This window comes from Astatotilapia calliptera, chromosome 12, assembly GCF_964374335.1.
Source record: "Astatotilapia calliptera chromosome 12, fAstCal68.1, whole genome shotgun sequence".
Classification (NCBI taxonomy): domain Eukaryota; kingdom Metazoa; phylum Chordata; class Actinopteri; order Cichliformes; family Cichlidae; genus Astatotilapia; species Astatotilapia calliptera.
In genome coordinates this window covers 3,904,985-3,921,988 of record NC_137433.1, presented here as the reverse complement: position 1 = coordinate 3,921,988, position 17,004 = coordinate 3,904,985, and the positions used below count along the sequence as shown (strand labels likewise).

At 42.6% G+C, this 17,004-nt stretch overlaps 1 protein-coding gene across 13 annotated transcripts in view; it reads left to right on the top strand.

The window, feature by feature from the left end:
* The first annotated feature begins 5,297 nt into the window (after positions 1-5,297).
* fbrsl1 (fibrosin-like 1) overlaps positions 5,298-17,004 on the top strand; it is a 285,663-nt gene continuing 273,956 nt past the window's right edge. For 11 of the 13 annotated variants that reach the window (XM_080309339.1, XM_080309338.1, XM_026188505.2 and 8 more), the window contains exon 1: positions 5,299-6,617. In XM_080309339.1, the coding sequence (XP_080165465.1) occupies positions 6,315-6,617 (303 nt within the window). In that variant the 5' untranslated portion in view covers positions 5,299-6,314. Of the gene's footprint in view, positions 6,618-17,004 lie in introns of all 13 variants that reach the window. The other 2 variants (XM_026188504.2, XM_026188506.2) reach the window with 1 other exon arrangement.

Below are 17,004 nucleotides of genomic sequence, written 5' to 3'. Positions count from 1 at the left end.
CTCTGCTGTCACAACATCTGTTGATGCAATTTGGAGGAGCAGAAAGCATTGTTACTTTAGCAACAGAGAGGGCACTAGACATTTAGGATCAATAAAAACCATTATGGCTATTTTTTCTCTAAATGTTGAGCAATGCCTGAAACCAAAACAAGAAATGTTGACTGAGGGATTCTCAGTGTGTGTGTGTGTGTGGGTGGGTGGGTGGGTGGGTGTGTGTGTGTGTGTGTGTGTGTGTGGGTGGGGTGGGGGGTGGGGGGCAATGACAGGAGAAGTGTATCCCCTTGTGGCACACAATAATTCAAAGAAACATTTTTTATGATGACATTTAACATGACATGTATCCACATTAGTCTCTTAACTCAATTTATTTCACTAAAGTATCAGGTCACATTGCTAATTTTGCCCTGAATGATGCCTGTAATAAAAGCCCTACTGCCTGCTCAAGGGCTGCCTGTAGATTCATCTCTCTCACCCACACAGCTCTGGGGCCAGTCTCTCTGTTTGATTAAACTTTGCTCCCCAGTGCTATGAAATATCCAAAGGCACTTAGATTTACAACCTGCTCCGTTAAATTATTGACACCTCAGTACCGTTCCTATCCGTTTCCTGACTAATCCTATGTTGTTACCTCACTTATTTAAGTTGGTGACTTCCACTTGACTTTCAGCTCTAAACCAAGCTGGAATGATTCCTTATCACCCGATGTCCACAGCTATGGCCATGTTTACGTTACACATCCAATATCTGTGGCCGAGTCTCCCGCGCTATGTATATATGTGTCTGTGTTCAGCATGGAACAAACAGCTGCTGCCTTTGAAGCATAGATATAGAGCAGAGGCTCAATGATAGATCTAAATAACGTAGGCTGTGAAGATAAAACAGGTGAGATGAAGAGGGGAACAAAGGATAAAGGAAAGATAGAAAGAGACAGCTGGGGAGACTGAGAGGGTAAGAGATGACGAGAGGAGGCTCTCGGGCCGGGAGGATGTTTAAGCTGTGTCTTTTGAGCAAGCAGGTTAATTTTTCATGCGGCAGTTTGCGAGGCCCCAGCCCAGACAATCCTATGGCTGGCCACGGTTTCCTGAGAGACAGCTTGTTGCTCGAGGCCCCCGGGCGGGTTTCTTGTTGAGCCTGCCTGTAAATTGCCACCAAACTAGTGAATTACTCCATGATGTGTCACAGAGGCAGCCGAAAGGCCTATAGGCATAAAACCACTGACTTATGTTTTCCCTCACAGTAATTCCTCAGTGACAGCTAGGGCGACAAATTGAGACGTCTCAGTTAGAATCCAACATCTCATATTCAAAACAGCTGGTCGTCATTGCTGCTGGAGTTTCTGATGGATTGAATCGACGTGCATGCTGGTTGTGGTTTAACAAACAATTGCAAATCATTTTGAGGCAGATATTGGGGTAATTCATCAGTAAATGGCAAATCTGAGACTATCTTTTTAAGAACAAGACTAAAAGCTTACAGCCAGTGCTGTGTTGCTCTACACAGATACACGGTGGTGCTTTCAGATAAATGTCAATTTTAAGTTGCTAAAAAGCAAAGTGTAGCATTTCAGCATGCTAGCAATTTATTAATTGGAATAGATGGTAAATGGTAAATGGCCTGTATTTATATAGCGCCTTACTAGTCCCTAAGGACCCCAAAGCGCTTTACATATCCAGTCATCCACCCATTCACACACACATTCACACACTGATGCTAAACTCTGTGTCACTGCAGCACTGCATCAGCCCTGAGTGGGTTGGAGGAGACTTAAAGTTGGGGCGATTTTGCTGATGGTAAACTGTGATGTTTTCACCTGTGTGGATACATGACCAATCATCACACAATCCACTCAGCTGACCAAAGGGTGATGACACCTGGGTGTGTGCTGCAGACCACGCTGTCTCCTTCTGTTTCAGCCATAGTCAGTGACCGCTTCCTTTGGCAACAGTGGGGAGCTCTTTGATTAACTTGTGCTTGTCACATAGACCCTCCAACCCACCTCCACAGCATCCTCAGCCTGAGCTTCTACATTTTGGGATCGCAGTTTCTTCCTTTCATATCTCTCCTTGATGGCATCCTCCCAGTGGACTGTCAGTTCAACAATGAAGACAAACTAGCTGGAACTGGACCAGAGGACCAGATTTTGGCACAAGTTGGTGACTGTGATTTCAGCTGGAAAGGTGAGTGTTTTGTTAAGGTCAGCCCTCACTTCCTAATCCATAATTATGTTTCCTCAGAATTTCTGCCCTTCACAGGGCTGAAAAGTGCTCGATGTCTTTTAGAGGATTTTTAATATAAATGGATTTGAACTGTGTGTGAGCCCACAGCGCTATGCAACAGTGCTACACACTGCATCACCGTGCCTCCTTATAATAAACTTAAGGGGTGGGCGGTTCACAGTCATTACACTGAATTGGCCTGAAGAACCAGCCCAGAAGGCTACATAGAAATTCCATTGATAGTAGACCGAGCATCTTATTGTTTACATTCAATCTAATTGGCAGTTGGGTGTGTAACATGGCCATAAACACACTTTTTCATTGACCATAACCAAGTGATTTAGATGCCTAACCCTAATCATTCATTAACCCAACTTCATAACTTTACCTCATTTGCGTCACACTATACTTGACCTGTAAGACACGACTTGAGAATGTCAAAAACTTCCAGGAATGGATTTTTGTTTTTATGTCCATATTCTTATACCAACGTTTTTGTCTGGGGGAAAAAGCGTTCGCCATTTCAACTATGCCTTAAAAAAAGAGATGGTTTGTTGAACAGAGGTAATATACTGGCACGATGTGTGCACAAATTCTGTTGTGACACTGAAAGATTTTTTTTATTTTATTTACAGCAGTGTAGGGATTTGTGCATCTTACAGCTATCTGGGGTTCCACTGTGAAATCTAGCCTTATTGATTTCTGTGGGGCTACATTCCTTACAAAGGACATAGCGTGTACTTGGAGAGAGCCTTTTTATTGCCTGCTTCAAATCTCTCACCTCTCAATCTCATGTCAGCGCCACACAGCAGACTCTTAGAACTATCGCAGCGGAAAATAACTTTAAGCAATGAGCAACTTGACCTCAGCAACATCAAATGAATCCTTATCGTGGTGGCAGACACAAAGAAAAACAATTCTGCCACTTAAATATCATAAAAAAGCATGACAGGTTCCCTTCCTTTAGCTTCCAGCGCAGCTGGGGCTAAGCATTTCAAACAGACTAGCGTTTGAATGACTGGGATGTGGGAGCTCAGAGTCTGTAGCTATGGATTAAGCTCACAGCAAATAGTTGCATGGAAGAAACAGAGGTAATCTCTTCCCTCTCCTCCACGGCCCTCTCACCATACCTGTTCCCCCTTTTTTAATCTCCTTACTGAATGAGTTCTCGCAAAGCAGCTCAAACAGAGAGGGGTTTATTCACAGCAGTTAAAGTAACATGAAAACGATACCGTCTCAAGATGAAAAGTGCACCGGCGCAAAGATCGATGCACCGCTCACCTGGTTATCCTTCTTCAAAGTGACATATAGGCCCAGCGGCTGCCTTATTCAAACTGACAACTTCAATGAAAAGTAAATGAGGGCATATAACAAACTCAGCAATGGGCCTTGAACTGTGGACAGCTGTAAACAAAAGACAAGAGTCTTACAATTTTATAATTGCATATGCACAGGTCACAGCCTAACCTGATGTTTATCATAAAAGGATCATCATGCTCACTCACTCAGTGCAGACTGTGGTTTAATCACCTGCAGTGCGCTGGATAATTTACCCTGCAGCACTCTGTATTTGCATAAAAGTACTTTCATTTTGCATTTTGATGCATTGCTTTGCATTTCCACCAAAGATTCTTATGTTAAAGAAAATTTCCACACCTGATCCACTGCACTAACTACCTAAGTACTCCAGGATAGCATTTGTAGCTTTGACTCTCCTGTTTGGCATAGTGTGAAAATCAGGTGATAAGCCAGAGGATTCCTATAAGCAAAATTTCACACTCAGTGGTGCGGTTCATCTTCAGGTTTCATACTTATTAGACGATTGACACTAAGTCTCTAGCACCATTCATCGGTCACAATATAGCTGCAATATAATATTTTGCTAAATTCTTTCATTCATATGCGTTACGAGTTCATCAGAGAACACTTGACAGCATGCCATGTATTTGCTAATAAAGTAATAATAACCTAAACAGCAAGCTTCTTTCATTTAAGCCCACAGCAAGAGAACAGGTTTCCAACTAAGCAAAGTATTATGCAAATACTCACCAGACATTTACAAAGGAACAACTTCCTCGACTTGTGTAAATGGAAATGAGATGCAGATCCTCTGGAAGTAAACATAATCTACAATCTATAAACTAGCTTGCCTAGAAAATTGGACTGTTGGCTTCTGAGGTTATGTTTCCATGTAATTGAAGAAGTCGATTGAGAAAATACCTTTATGAAAACATAATCACAGTATAGAGTATCGATAACGGTGTTAACCTGAGATACCTGTTCCTACACGTCTGCATCACAACCTGATGGCTCTGCAGGGGAGAAAATAAACATTTATAAAGGCTTGCAAAAGTCTCTGTTACAGTTTGGGTGGTGTTACAGTCACAGTAAGGGCAGTGAAACCTTTAACTGAAAAAAATATTACACAGTGGAGTGATTGTATAATGTCATTGCCCTGATTTCTCCTGATAGAAAGCAGATAAATTAAGCAGTTTCACTTTGCACAGGATTCCCTGGAATTCCCTCAGGAACCCCCTGGAAGTGCTCACTCTGCAGAGACACAGCAGTCCTGCTCAGGCTTTACAAAAAGGTTTGGGGCAGGGTAAATATGACAAACCCATATTTCAAATATATATTTTATTACAGTGCACTCATGAAATTCTGACCTTTATGCGACAGTGAAACGCAGCTTTACAGCTTTGCACTTTCTGTTGTCTGCTGGTGAATTTAGAGAGTTGGGGGTTGAGGTGGGGGAGAGGGGGGGGGGGGGGGGAGAGTCAGCATGCTCGGAATGGAGAAGCTGTCAGAACCTGATAGATGAGAGTGTGTGAGAGGGAGACAGCGCAAACCGTCAGCGGGAAACGGCATGATGTGGCATCAGCTCCGGCAGACAGACAGACTAAAATAGTGCCTTGTATGACAAAGTGTACCCAACAGTGAGAGAGAATGATTTTCCCTTTCTCTCTGGCTTTCTTTTTTTTACACACGCTTCCTTCCTATGGTAAATTGTAGGCCAGAGGTGGCGGAAATACGTCAGTTATGTGGGTTCTCTGAAGCTTGACTGCGTATCTTAATTTCGGATGAAGGGAATGAGAGATAGAGAGGGGAGGGGGCAGAGAGAGAGATTTTAATCACTCCTGTCGCTTTAAGGACACTTATCAAAGCCTTATTATGCGAACAGAAAATACCAGGAGCCACTGAGCAACTGAGGGACGGACTGGAGTGGAGGTTTGTAGGGAAACTCAACGTTATCTAAACTGGAATAGACCGCTTCGTTGCCCTATGGAGTTTGGATGTCTGTCTTATCCGGACGGCTCGGGTCATTTAGGAAACACTGCGCATAGCCTAAGTAGCTCTCAGACTTCGGATCCTTTGCTTCTGAAGCGCAGAGCGGAGAGGAATATGGCTTAAAAGTCAAAGCGTCGTCCGCGGGATTATTCTCTCATTCGACAGCTTCTATCGACACGTTTACCAGGCGTTTATTATCAGCATTATCTCGGACGGATACTGTCCCGATACTGTCTCTCTCTCTCTTTTTTTTCTTGCCAGACTTGGATCATGGATTGGGGTGGTGGAAAACAACAACGGGCAGCGACATGATTTCTCTGCGCTGTCTGCAGTATGCTGCGAGCTCCCGCTTTGAACGCCGCTCGTTATTACTGAGATGCCACAAAAGTTACGAGACGAGTGCAGTGCGCGGATTTTGAGCGTTTCGCCGTTTTTTTGCACCTGCTTTAGCGGCCAGCGCGTCGACACGGCGCAGATTCGTGACAGAATAGCGTGCGGATCCGCGTCGCTTCGCTCACTCTCACCCAGTCGCTCGCCTGCGCGGGGATACTTGGAACGTTTGCTTATCGTAATGGAGATTGGCGAGGTTTATACTCAAGGTCATCCACTGTTGTGAGGCTACGGTCGCCTCGTTATTTACAGAGCCCTGCACGCAGCGCTGTCTCCACGTTATAGCGCAGCGCAGGCTACGATCCACAGTCCAGTGTGTGTGTCTGCGTGTGCGTGCGTGCGCGTGTGTTATTTGATATTGCGCGAGCTGTGGAGTAATATTGCTGTTTCTTTCGGACTCTGGGAGAATTCTCTGACAGCATGGATGGGAAACTGAAGCAGGGTCGGAGATGTCGATCCAAGCGGGAGAGAGTGCGGAGGTTGCGGGAGGCTGGGAGCAGAGACGCCCGCAGCCCCGACCCCAACTCCTCCTGCTCCGACAGGGAGGGACACAGTCCGGGGAGGGACGCCGCCTCCCTGCCCGGTAAAAAAGCTCCGCACCCCGCGGCCGCCGCCAGAGTCTCGCGCCCCCCGCGGCGAAAGAGACGAGAGTCCAGCTCGCAGGAGGAGGACATCATTGATGGATTTGCTATCGCCAGCTTCATCAGCCTGGACCGTCTGGAGGTAAGGAGGAAGCGGATCGTTAACTGTTTGTGTGTTTGCATTCTTCATCATGTGTCAAGAGTGTGTGTGTGTGTGTGTCTGTCTGCGCGTGTGTGCGTGTAAGTGGGTCCTCACCCACTCACCAGCAACATGAAGGACTAGTCCAATTTGTAGCCAATTTACTTGAGATGGCGGTAATGAGATGGATGAGGATTACTCTTGTAATCGTCTGATATTTGTAGATGAGAGGATATCCCTCAAGGTGATCAGTGCTCGCTTTGATGTGTGTCTGTTTGGAGTCCTTGTCATGAAAGTGTTTACAACACACACACACACACACACACACACACACACACACACACACACACACACACACACACACACCTGTTTCTTGAAAATTACTTGCTTCAGAGAGCCAGCATATGATTGGAGAATAAACAGGTGCTTTGGTGGGACAGGTTTGGATCTGGTTTGTGCGTTTTTCTGTTTTCTGCTTTCTTGACACTCCGACCTCTGATAAACTGCCTATTACATCATTCGTGTGTTGGAGGCTCACACACCACGTGCTGATAACTCTGCTGCTGTCATTACCATGTGGTAGCTATGTCAGATGTCAGAGCAGTGATTTCAGGAAGAGAGGAGGTCCCCTTGTGACACCCTCCTTTATTTAGCTCCTTTATCTCATTACATTCAAAATGACAAATGAAACATAGCTCCCTGTGGGATATTAGGCAGACTGATGAGGCAGGTTTGTTGTTGCTTTTTTATGGCTCATTCTGAGGATGGTACTGTATATAAATAACTACCTTTAAAAATATATACCTAATATTCACTGGTGTCTGTGTATTTTAAGATGATGGCCTCGTTTGAGAGGCCGTGGATCCAATCACACCTTTCTATGTAAGCTTAACTATGGTGGCTATTAATCAGTCATCAGTCATGCCTCCTACATAGCTCTTATTCAATATAATGGTGGACTGCGTGTTTGCAGCATAAAATCTTAACCAGTTGTCTATTCTGAATGTAGGATTCACTCACTTGAAGCTGATAATCAATTCTCCACTGCCCAGCTATTAACAAGTTTAACCTGTCAGGGTCATCTGTGATTATCCTGCAATTCCATTTAGCTTCATGGTACTTAAAGCAGGCGGGAAAGCAGATAGGAGTGCAAGGGCGATCCCTGAAATATTGTTGGGAATGAACTTATATGAGAAGAATAATGATGCTTTAATGACACTGCAGAGTTTTTTGGCTAATCAGGCTAAATTTCACAAGCGGCACTCACCCCAGATAAACTTGTGTGTTGCTGCCCATTCTCCTCATTCATCTCCATGTGATTTTGTATGTAAAAGCACCTTTGCCCTCTGTGCTGCATGGCAGCCACTTCTGATGGCTGGAAGACTTTGAAGTGCGCTGCACTTAATGACTTCTGGGAAAAGTAACACGTGTTGTGATGCTGTAAGACGTCTTTTTAGTTCACAAGTTGGACATCTGTCTCTGATGTGGGAGATGAGGTTAGATTTATCCTTTGAGGGTTTATCTTAATAAAAACATTACAGTAAATAAACGCTGCCTCTGTGAGAGCGAGGCGAAGCCAGATAATTATCCAATTTTAGTTTTACACATTTACTAGCTATAATAATTCTCTGTGTTGAGTGAACACAGAGAAAGAACACTGTGCGCTGCACAGAAGCTTATGTTTCAAGGCTACGCAAATGAGGCATGATACAGCTCAATGTGAAATGATACTCACATACCAGCTACTTGTTGATAATTGGTCTGATTTGCATGCAAATGGCCTGCGCTTATTAAATGATGTTAGTGGATCTGGTACAATTAGAAGAAGAGATGAGCACAGATAGGGGTTTTTTTTGTGCCTCTGATTTCTGTGCATGTGGTAAATGAAATCAGAGTGTTGACTTAGTGCTAATTTCGTGTATTGTTTGCTGTAAGTGACAACGCTAATGACATTTGTTTTAGCTGCATCACTGAGAGTGAAATGGCCTCTCCGCGGTGTGTGCCCACCGGAACCATCACATCGTCTGTCCATGAGTCATTCTTTCACCTACTCACCGCGTGCTTGAGTGGAGCTCATGACCTACTCTACCTGTGCTAATTACTCATCAATTATGGGGTGGGGGGGGGGGGGGGGGCAGTCAGGGAATAGCTCTGACTTATTGCATTATGCTCCGATAAGCTGGCACACCCTCTGGAGAGCGAGCGTGTGGTCCTCCTGACCTCTTTAAAGTGACTGATGGCCAGCACGGTTGTGTTTATGTCAGGCCATACAGTCGGTCTCATTAGGATTTCACCGTCATTATTTATTCCACCCTCCCCGGGTTCAGTGAGCCCATATGGCCAACATAGCAATATTTACTTGTGTTTAATCTCATTGCTTTCAAATCTCCCTGTAATCTTTTTTCGTGTGTGTGTGTGTGTGTGTGTGTCTGCTCTCTGATGCACTTCAGGGTGAATGTGTTTCATAAAATCTACGTCACCTTTGGGTTACTGCTGTTTGATTGTCCCATTCTAGTCTGTAACTCATGCCTGAGGTTATGGGTTACTCCCAGAGCACTTCCACTCTAAGCTCACTCAGTTGATATTCCAGCTCAGCGCCGATAGGATCGAGCTCCCTCGATAAAGGCTTAGGCTGTGTGGTGGTCTTGCCTGCTACCCCGTAACCCGGTTTCATTACAGCCGAAAGCAATTTGCAGCCACAGCCGCATTTGATTACACCGTGTTTATTCGCTTTGAATCCCCTCGTTTCTCGCAGGAAAGCCGCTTACTTACCTGTGCAAATCGACTATGCAAACACAGCCGTGCTGCTTTGTCACAGGCAACTTATGATGATGTTTTTTTTAAATGGGGGTATGATTCAGTGATGATTCAAAAAGAGTCAATCTGTTACTGTGGGCTGTTGAAAAGGAGAAAAGCTCATGCACAGTTTCTGTGGTTTTTATTTCTTTTTTAAGTAAAGAATGAAATCATTGCGCATGAGTCAGGAAAATTATTCCCTTATTTTTTTCTCTTTTTAAGAAACACGACTTTAAGAAGAAGGATAAATTAGCCCGTATATTAGTCTGAGTAACTTTGGGGAATTCTTTCAGTTCCTGAAGGCCAATTTCGTGGACATAGCAGCGATATAAAACAATTATGCTTTACAGCTTATACCCTCCAGAAGTCTCCCTGTGTGTATCGAACAAGTGAGGAGATAATAAAATGACACAATTATCCATCTGTCAACGTATTAATAAGATGTTTGATTTGCTCCATTTGCTCTGTGAGTGATGTCGGAGTGGCAAATCCCTTCTCGTTAATCCACAATCCTTCTGTTCATCTGCTTTAACATGAATTTACAGATTTGTTTGGGTTTTCCGTTCCGCAGCGTGGGTTTCTAAATTCAGTCTAATGGGGGATTTAGGTTTAGTTGATTTAGTGATATTACAACAGTGTGAAGGGCAGGAGGCCAAGGGGGTCTGGGATTCTGGCGGAAAATGGGTTCATATATCAAAGACTCTGTCTCTTTGTGTATCCAGGGATGTTTTGCTTGCTGTTTTCCTGCATGGCTCTGTTTTCTCAAGTTTTGCACACTAATCATCCTCGATCGTTGGCTACTGAGTAGCACCGCTGGTGGAGTATGGGGAAATTAAGTCCCTTGCCCTCAAGGAGCTTGACAGTAGTTGTTAGGGAAACTGAGATTTGTTGCTTCATTTTCTCTGCCTGTGTTTTGGCAGCTGGTGCATGGATTTAAGCCAGCAACATTCCAGATACAAATATGTGTCATTATATATCATCAAGTGCTGCGATGAAGTCAGAGCAGCAGTTAGAAAGATTTTTTTTCGCCCCAGAGACTTCCCCTTAATATAGCTACACTCGAGTGTCTCATAGTTAGCACCCAGATATGACCACATGCTAACTATTTGGAGTCGTTAGTAAGGCCGGAACTCAAGATTTCATGTTAGAAAGCACACTTGTGCAGAGACGTGCCGATAAATCCTGAGCTTAAACTGAAGGTTTGGCTTTCAGCAGATTGACGGATTGTGTAAAGCTTTAAAGAGCCCAAAAATCCTATAATTTCACATCTTTTCCCTGGGTCAGCTTTGTGTTTCCGCTCTGCTCGTTGCCACTTGAGTAACACGATGCAAACCAATACTGGCACCTTAAACCGCAGCGGTCCTTGCTGTAGTGAGATGTCTTGCTTCCATGGTGAGGCAGCAGATTTGTTGCAGGGGTTGCAGCAATCTTGCTTCGTGTTTTCACTTTCCCCCAACGGTGATAGTGCTGTGCATCATATGTCGGCACTGACAAACAACTCCGGCTTTAATTAACAAGGCAGCCCCCCGAGGCTCCGTTGCTCATTGGCTGACGCATCCCATGGAGAGAGCTTTCTTAATGCCAGTGGGACGTCCCCAAGCCCTGGCTGTCTCTAACTGTCACACACTGTAGGCGACAGCGTGGCTGATAAATGCATGGTCACATTCGCAAGCCTTTTCTCTGTCTGACACGAACACATGACCGAACCTCCAGCGTGCAGCTGTCCAAGTTGTATATTCTTAAAGTTTTCCCTTAAAGAATGGCTTCCTAGTCAACTGGTCATTGTGCATTTATATTGATTTAATTATTGAATAACATCAGAACATGATAAAATGTGGTATTTTTTTCTTTCAGGAAGTAATTGTTTATGAGTCCTTACTAATATAATGTTGTTGTGTCACAGCAAGTCGTGAGTTATTCATTTACGCGCTGCCTCATGCTGCTGGAATCAGCAGCCTGTCGTGTTTGTGCTCTTCCAAACACATGTTGCCAACAGGAGAGTTGCTGAGTGCCCTCTGGTAGACAAAGCATGCAACATCAACACTCAGACATGGTTGAAAGGTATATATAAATGCAGATCGGTCAAATAGCTAATAGATAGTTAACTGTCTGATTTGCTAATGATGATGTCACTGGTGCCATGCGGTTTGAGTTTGCTTTTTCCTTTTTTGTGACCCATCAGGCCTTCGTCAATTCATTTAATCAACCAACTTTTGGTTGATGACGATGCTGCGGATCTGGAAGCAGGATGATCACTTTTCTCTGTTACTGACAACACCGTATTCACAAAAGTGTGAGGCCTGCTTAGAGATCGCATGTAACGCGTATTTGTATTAGGAACTTCCCAAAGCTGATCTAGGCTGCAAATGATCTTCTCCAAAAAAGGGGAAATGAGCATCGCAGTTTCCCAAAGCTCAACTGCAAAATAGTGTATAAAGAGATTTGGTTTACTGGCATTGTGAATACCAGCAAGCCAGTTCTGGCATCCCTTTTGTTCATTTCTAATTAACACTTATAAATTGTTTCAGCTGTTAAGATGTTAATGAGTTAATGTGCAGGTGCTTTCATTTTTAGGTGCTGTTGTAGATTCCATAGCAGGTTCAGTGCAGTTTTTTCAGTGCCTGTTTTAAGGAATATGAACATGTTTTTATTTTGCCCAATGAGAAATGTTACATGGCTTTTTGGCTTATTATAGTTTAAGAAAAAAAGGGGAGAGAGTGAATAAAAAATGTAGATTTAATTTGATTTGATTTTGTGACCTTATCATTTTACCAGCCTATAAATAGCAGCCCAATGGAGAGCTCCTGAGGGAGTCACATGTTACACTGGAAGGGCAAAGCATCATAGATTTCAGTGACAGTGGACCAAAATAGGTACATTTGTTTAAACCTACCTTCCTTGTGTATCTTCTGACCACTAGTAGAACTAGAAAGTAGTGTTTTGTTTTTGTTTTACTATTTCTTGTTTAATTTGAGTCAAACATCCGCACATGCACAGGTACAAGCATGCAAACAATGCAGTTTACATTCCTGCTGCCGGTTTCACATTATTCACTCAGATCAACAGTTGGTTGCAACACAGGGAAATAGTGTTCCTGTAAAGGCAGATAAGAAGACGGCAACCTCGCAAACGTGGGCGTTAACTGTATTTGATTTAAGATGTTTACAAAAATCAGCTACAAGGACGCACAAATACTATATTAATAAGGAGCATTGTTCTGAAGTACTGTTCTTGATGGCAGTGAAAGCGAAAGTCGGTGGTTTAACAGTCTGTCTGAGAAGAGAGCAAACCTGAGAACACGTTTGATGGCCTCTTTTGTGCATTTATTGAATCACTTGCACAGATTTTTTTCAGTTACTAACAAACAAAAAACAACAACAAGAAGACAAGTTATGAAAAATGTCACGAGCTAAGAATGAGTTGTATGTTCTTATCATGTGTGATAATATGTATTTGTTGATTTCTGAAGGTTGGAAACCAGTGGGATTAATGGCTGCCCTCTCCAGCGAGAGCTTTGTGAAACTGTCAGTTGTCTGTTTTTAGGGGTCTGGATGTAACGACACTTTTAACTGTCAGAATAAGAGCCTCTTTGTTTTCAAGCTCAAAGCTGTAAGCTTGGTGACAGTGCACACTGACACATAATAAGAGGCACATAAAAGCACGTGGGTAACTTGTTGTAGGCATATATATCCATTTCCTGCTTGTCGTCCTGAGCCGTCTTCCATCTTCCTGTCTCCATATTTTCATTGCGGTGAATGACAGGATGTAATTAGCTTCTGATTAAGATGCTGTCCCTGAGCCTGCGATGGATTAGGAGCTGCACTGTTATAAGGTTTCCACAGTAATTATCTGCTGCTGATTTGTACTCCCCCCCTTTTTTTGTTGCTTTTCACAACCACTCTCTGGCTTCTTGATTAATGAATGTTATTAAACAATGTAAACAAAAGACATTTCATTTGAGTAGTTTAAGAAAAAGACATTTTGGGGGGATAACTTCATAGTAATCATAATTGTCATTCAGCTGAGGTATTTTCCAGCCCTGTGATTTTGGTTAATATATAATGGTGCACTTGGCCGCGGAAACTCTGAATGAATGACTAGCAGACGAGGGCTGTGAAGGATTTACAATAAAAGTAATGAAACCTAAATAGAGAGGGCACTCTTTAAGTGGCTCATTAAGTAATGGCTGTTTTCCTTTTCAGCCGTGTCCTTCTCTGGCATAGAGCAAAGAGAGAGCTCTGAAAGCCTGGCTTACTTCAGCCTTCATATCACTTGAATCCCTTTTCAACATTTTGTTTATGTGCACGATTGGAGGTCGCTTTTTCCAGCCTTGCAGACTTATTTTGTAGAAAGGTTGCGGTGTCACTAAGAGTTGTGTGTTGGGGAAAAGTATTGATAATGATTTCAACAACACTCTGCTGCAAGCAAATATATAAGCTTTTGTGTGTGTGTGTGTGTGTTTGCTTGTTTGCAAGAAACAAGCTGTACCTGAGAAAGAGAAAGGACCTGAGTTTACCAGGCGACATATTCGAGTTGAAATGATAATATGGTTTATGTACTTTAAATAAAGATAAAATTAGCTGCATAATGTGACAAAGAACATGCCTCTTTGGCTTTATCCCGGTTTTAAACTAGGCAGAACTTGCAAGCCGAGAGCTCGAATAAGGAATAATTACTACTAAACGTAAGCGTAGAAGTGCAAAAGTCTTGGATCAACCTTTATTTCTTTACATTTTGCTGGGAAAATCGGTACGGGGTTGAGTTTGTACAACTCTAACAAGCTTAAAAGTCAATATTTCGTATGGCTGCATTTATTTTTCAACATAACCTGAACTCTCTTATGTGATCTTCTTTTAATTTATTAAAGCAATCATAAGGATTAGTTCTGCAGGCTTCTTAAAGTACATTCAAAGCTCTTCTTTGGATGTTTCTGCCTTTTGTTCTGTTCTGTATCAATAAAGTTGAGTTTTGGGCTCCAGGGAGACCAATCAACGACTGAGAGCGCTCCATTGTGTGTTCTTCTATCCAGATATACTTTTACTGCATCCTCAGTGTGTTTGGGTTGTGGTTTCGCTCATAAATGAAGCTGTTGCCAATCACTCACTTTCCAGATGGTGTTGCATGGTTGATCAACGTCTGATGGTACTTTCCTACCTTCATTCATTCCATTGGCTGGCTGAAATATAGCCCCAAACCATGACAGAGCCTAAACTGCATTTTGCAGATGGCTCCAGTGACTCACTGTTGTATTTCTCTCCCGACATCCTGTGTACATATTGACAATTTCGGACAGAAATTGCAAATTTGGATGAATCGCTCCATAAGACCTGTTGCCACTGACTTTTCAGTCCAGTAATTTTTCATACCTAAGGCTTAAGGATGTCTTCTCGACAGCCACCGTTCCTTTGAGATACAAACAGTAGATAGATCAAGGGTGAGATAATCTCTCAGGTCCTGCGTCAGATCTTTAACCCTTTAGAGCCGGTCGGAGCGGGCACGCTCTGTTTTGCGTAACTATTTTTAAATCCCGGTCTGCAACCACGTGAGCTAGCGCAATAATTTTTTTTGCATATGAAACTGGAGGAGTTGTACTTACATCTTATGTCATCAGCTTGTCCTAGGTCACAGTTTCCTTCCACATATAGCTTTGCAAAAACTGCATAAAAAGCACTTGCAGCAACAAAAACATAATATTCCAGAAACACGCTTCGCCGATCCGATCAGCTGTTCATAACACTTCCTACGTTGGAATAGACGTCAGTGCGAACTTTTGCACGTCCGCCATGACCTGCCCGAAACCGGAAGTGACGTCATTTTCGCGGAAATGTAGGTTTTTTTACCATCAGGGCCTCATGGCCTATACTGGTGTTTTTAAAAGTTATCTTTGACTTTATGACTTTCTGTTTCTTTTCTGGGATGCTTAGGACTCATATTGCACTGCTGGAAATAGTTTATTTTGATGCATATGCTGCTTTTTTGCAAATTTGCATTATAATATTTATTTTCGTTTTTCCTGCAGTATATAAAAATTGGTGTATTTCAAAAATAAAACTATGAAGACACTCAAAATAAATTTCCTGTGGTAGGAAACTATTTTGTGCAACTTTTTTGTATTTACAGTTTTGAGGGATAAGCCTCTTAAATTTCTCTAACTAGAAATATATGTTAAAAAAGCAAAAACGATTTTCAATTTTTTTGTAGTTTATTGCACTTTTTTGCAATTTATGTAATTACTATGCATTTAATGAATACATATTATTAAAATCTGGGCTATAATTGTTGTATTGATGTATAGCAACTTGAAATGCTCCCAAAAATGGCTCCACACCATGTAAAAATATAATATAAGCTCTGGCGGACTTGGTTCTATGGTAGGTCTTAAAGGGTTAATGGATTTTATTCCTATTTCAAATGCTTTTTCTCATAGTTTTTTTTCCTTGCTACTATTTGTTTTGACCTCCACTTGTTCAATTTCTTCAAAATGTTCAAGGACGCACTGCACACCATGGCAAAAAAAGGCCCTGTTTTCAGCTAATAGCTCTATTGCTGCAAAAATAGTATTTTATGCCAACCTGTGGTATCATTAGATGGTTTTTTTTACTTTTATAAGTAAATAAAATTTGAGCAGAGTAGATAAAGATGCTACACAATGTTTAAAATCTCTACAGCTGACACTAAAATACCATATTTGACCGCATTCAAGCTTTCACTTTCATGATACAGTTTAAAGCTTTTAGAGACCCGGGATGATTCAGCAACATGGTATTAGTGGCACAAATCTCAAGTCTTCAAAAACAGCATGCAGATTACAAATCAGCCTCCAGTCCATGTGGTCATGTTTTTCAGGAATGGCTTGTTTTCAAAGGCATGACTCACACAGTCGTGACATTGTGCAGAGTCTTGCTGCATGTTTTCTTAATAGATCGCTCTTGGTGTGAAAGCAATTAGCGTTAACAGTTGTCGACATGCTCTTCTGCTACCAACACTCACTACCAACACCAGCTCTGAGGGGAATAGTCTTTATAGGCCAAGCGATGCTGACAATAATTGCTCAGCACTCAGCTCCCCATCTGAAATAAGATACAGTGATATGTTAGGCTGCAATTTATTACAGCTCATTGTTTGTTGGTGTGTTGATTGCATTTGCAACATTTAGCCTTTTCTGTGTATGAGTTTCTGTGTGGGTGCAGGCGAAGCCAAATAAGGACTGTTGCTTCAGTGTTTTGTGCGATAGCTTTGGCAGCCATATAACAAGCCGTGGCCAAGATAATAGAGCTTAGATAAGAGGTTGGTTATGCAATGTGGAATTTCTCTCTTTCCTATTGCTACGTCGGCTCCATTCACTGTCTGGATGACTTTTGTGTGACAACAGTGGATTGAGCTGCCACGCTCAGTTGTGCCGTCGTTATGAAGCACCTTGTCGCCCATCCGCACTCTCAGAAAGACTGTGTGGGGGCAGGAGTTTGTCACTCCTGATGCACTGTAAATGAAGGGAAAGTCGTTTTTCCCTCCATCTGAGTGATTATCGCCCTTTCACTGACCATTGTTATCCACTTCTGATAATGACTGTCAGGCAGTTTTCTTGATATGTGGT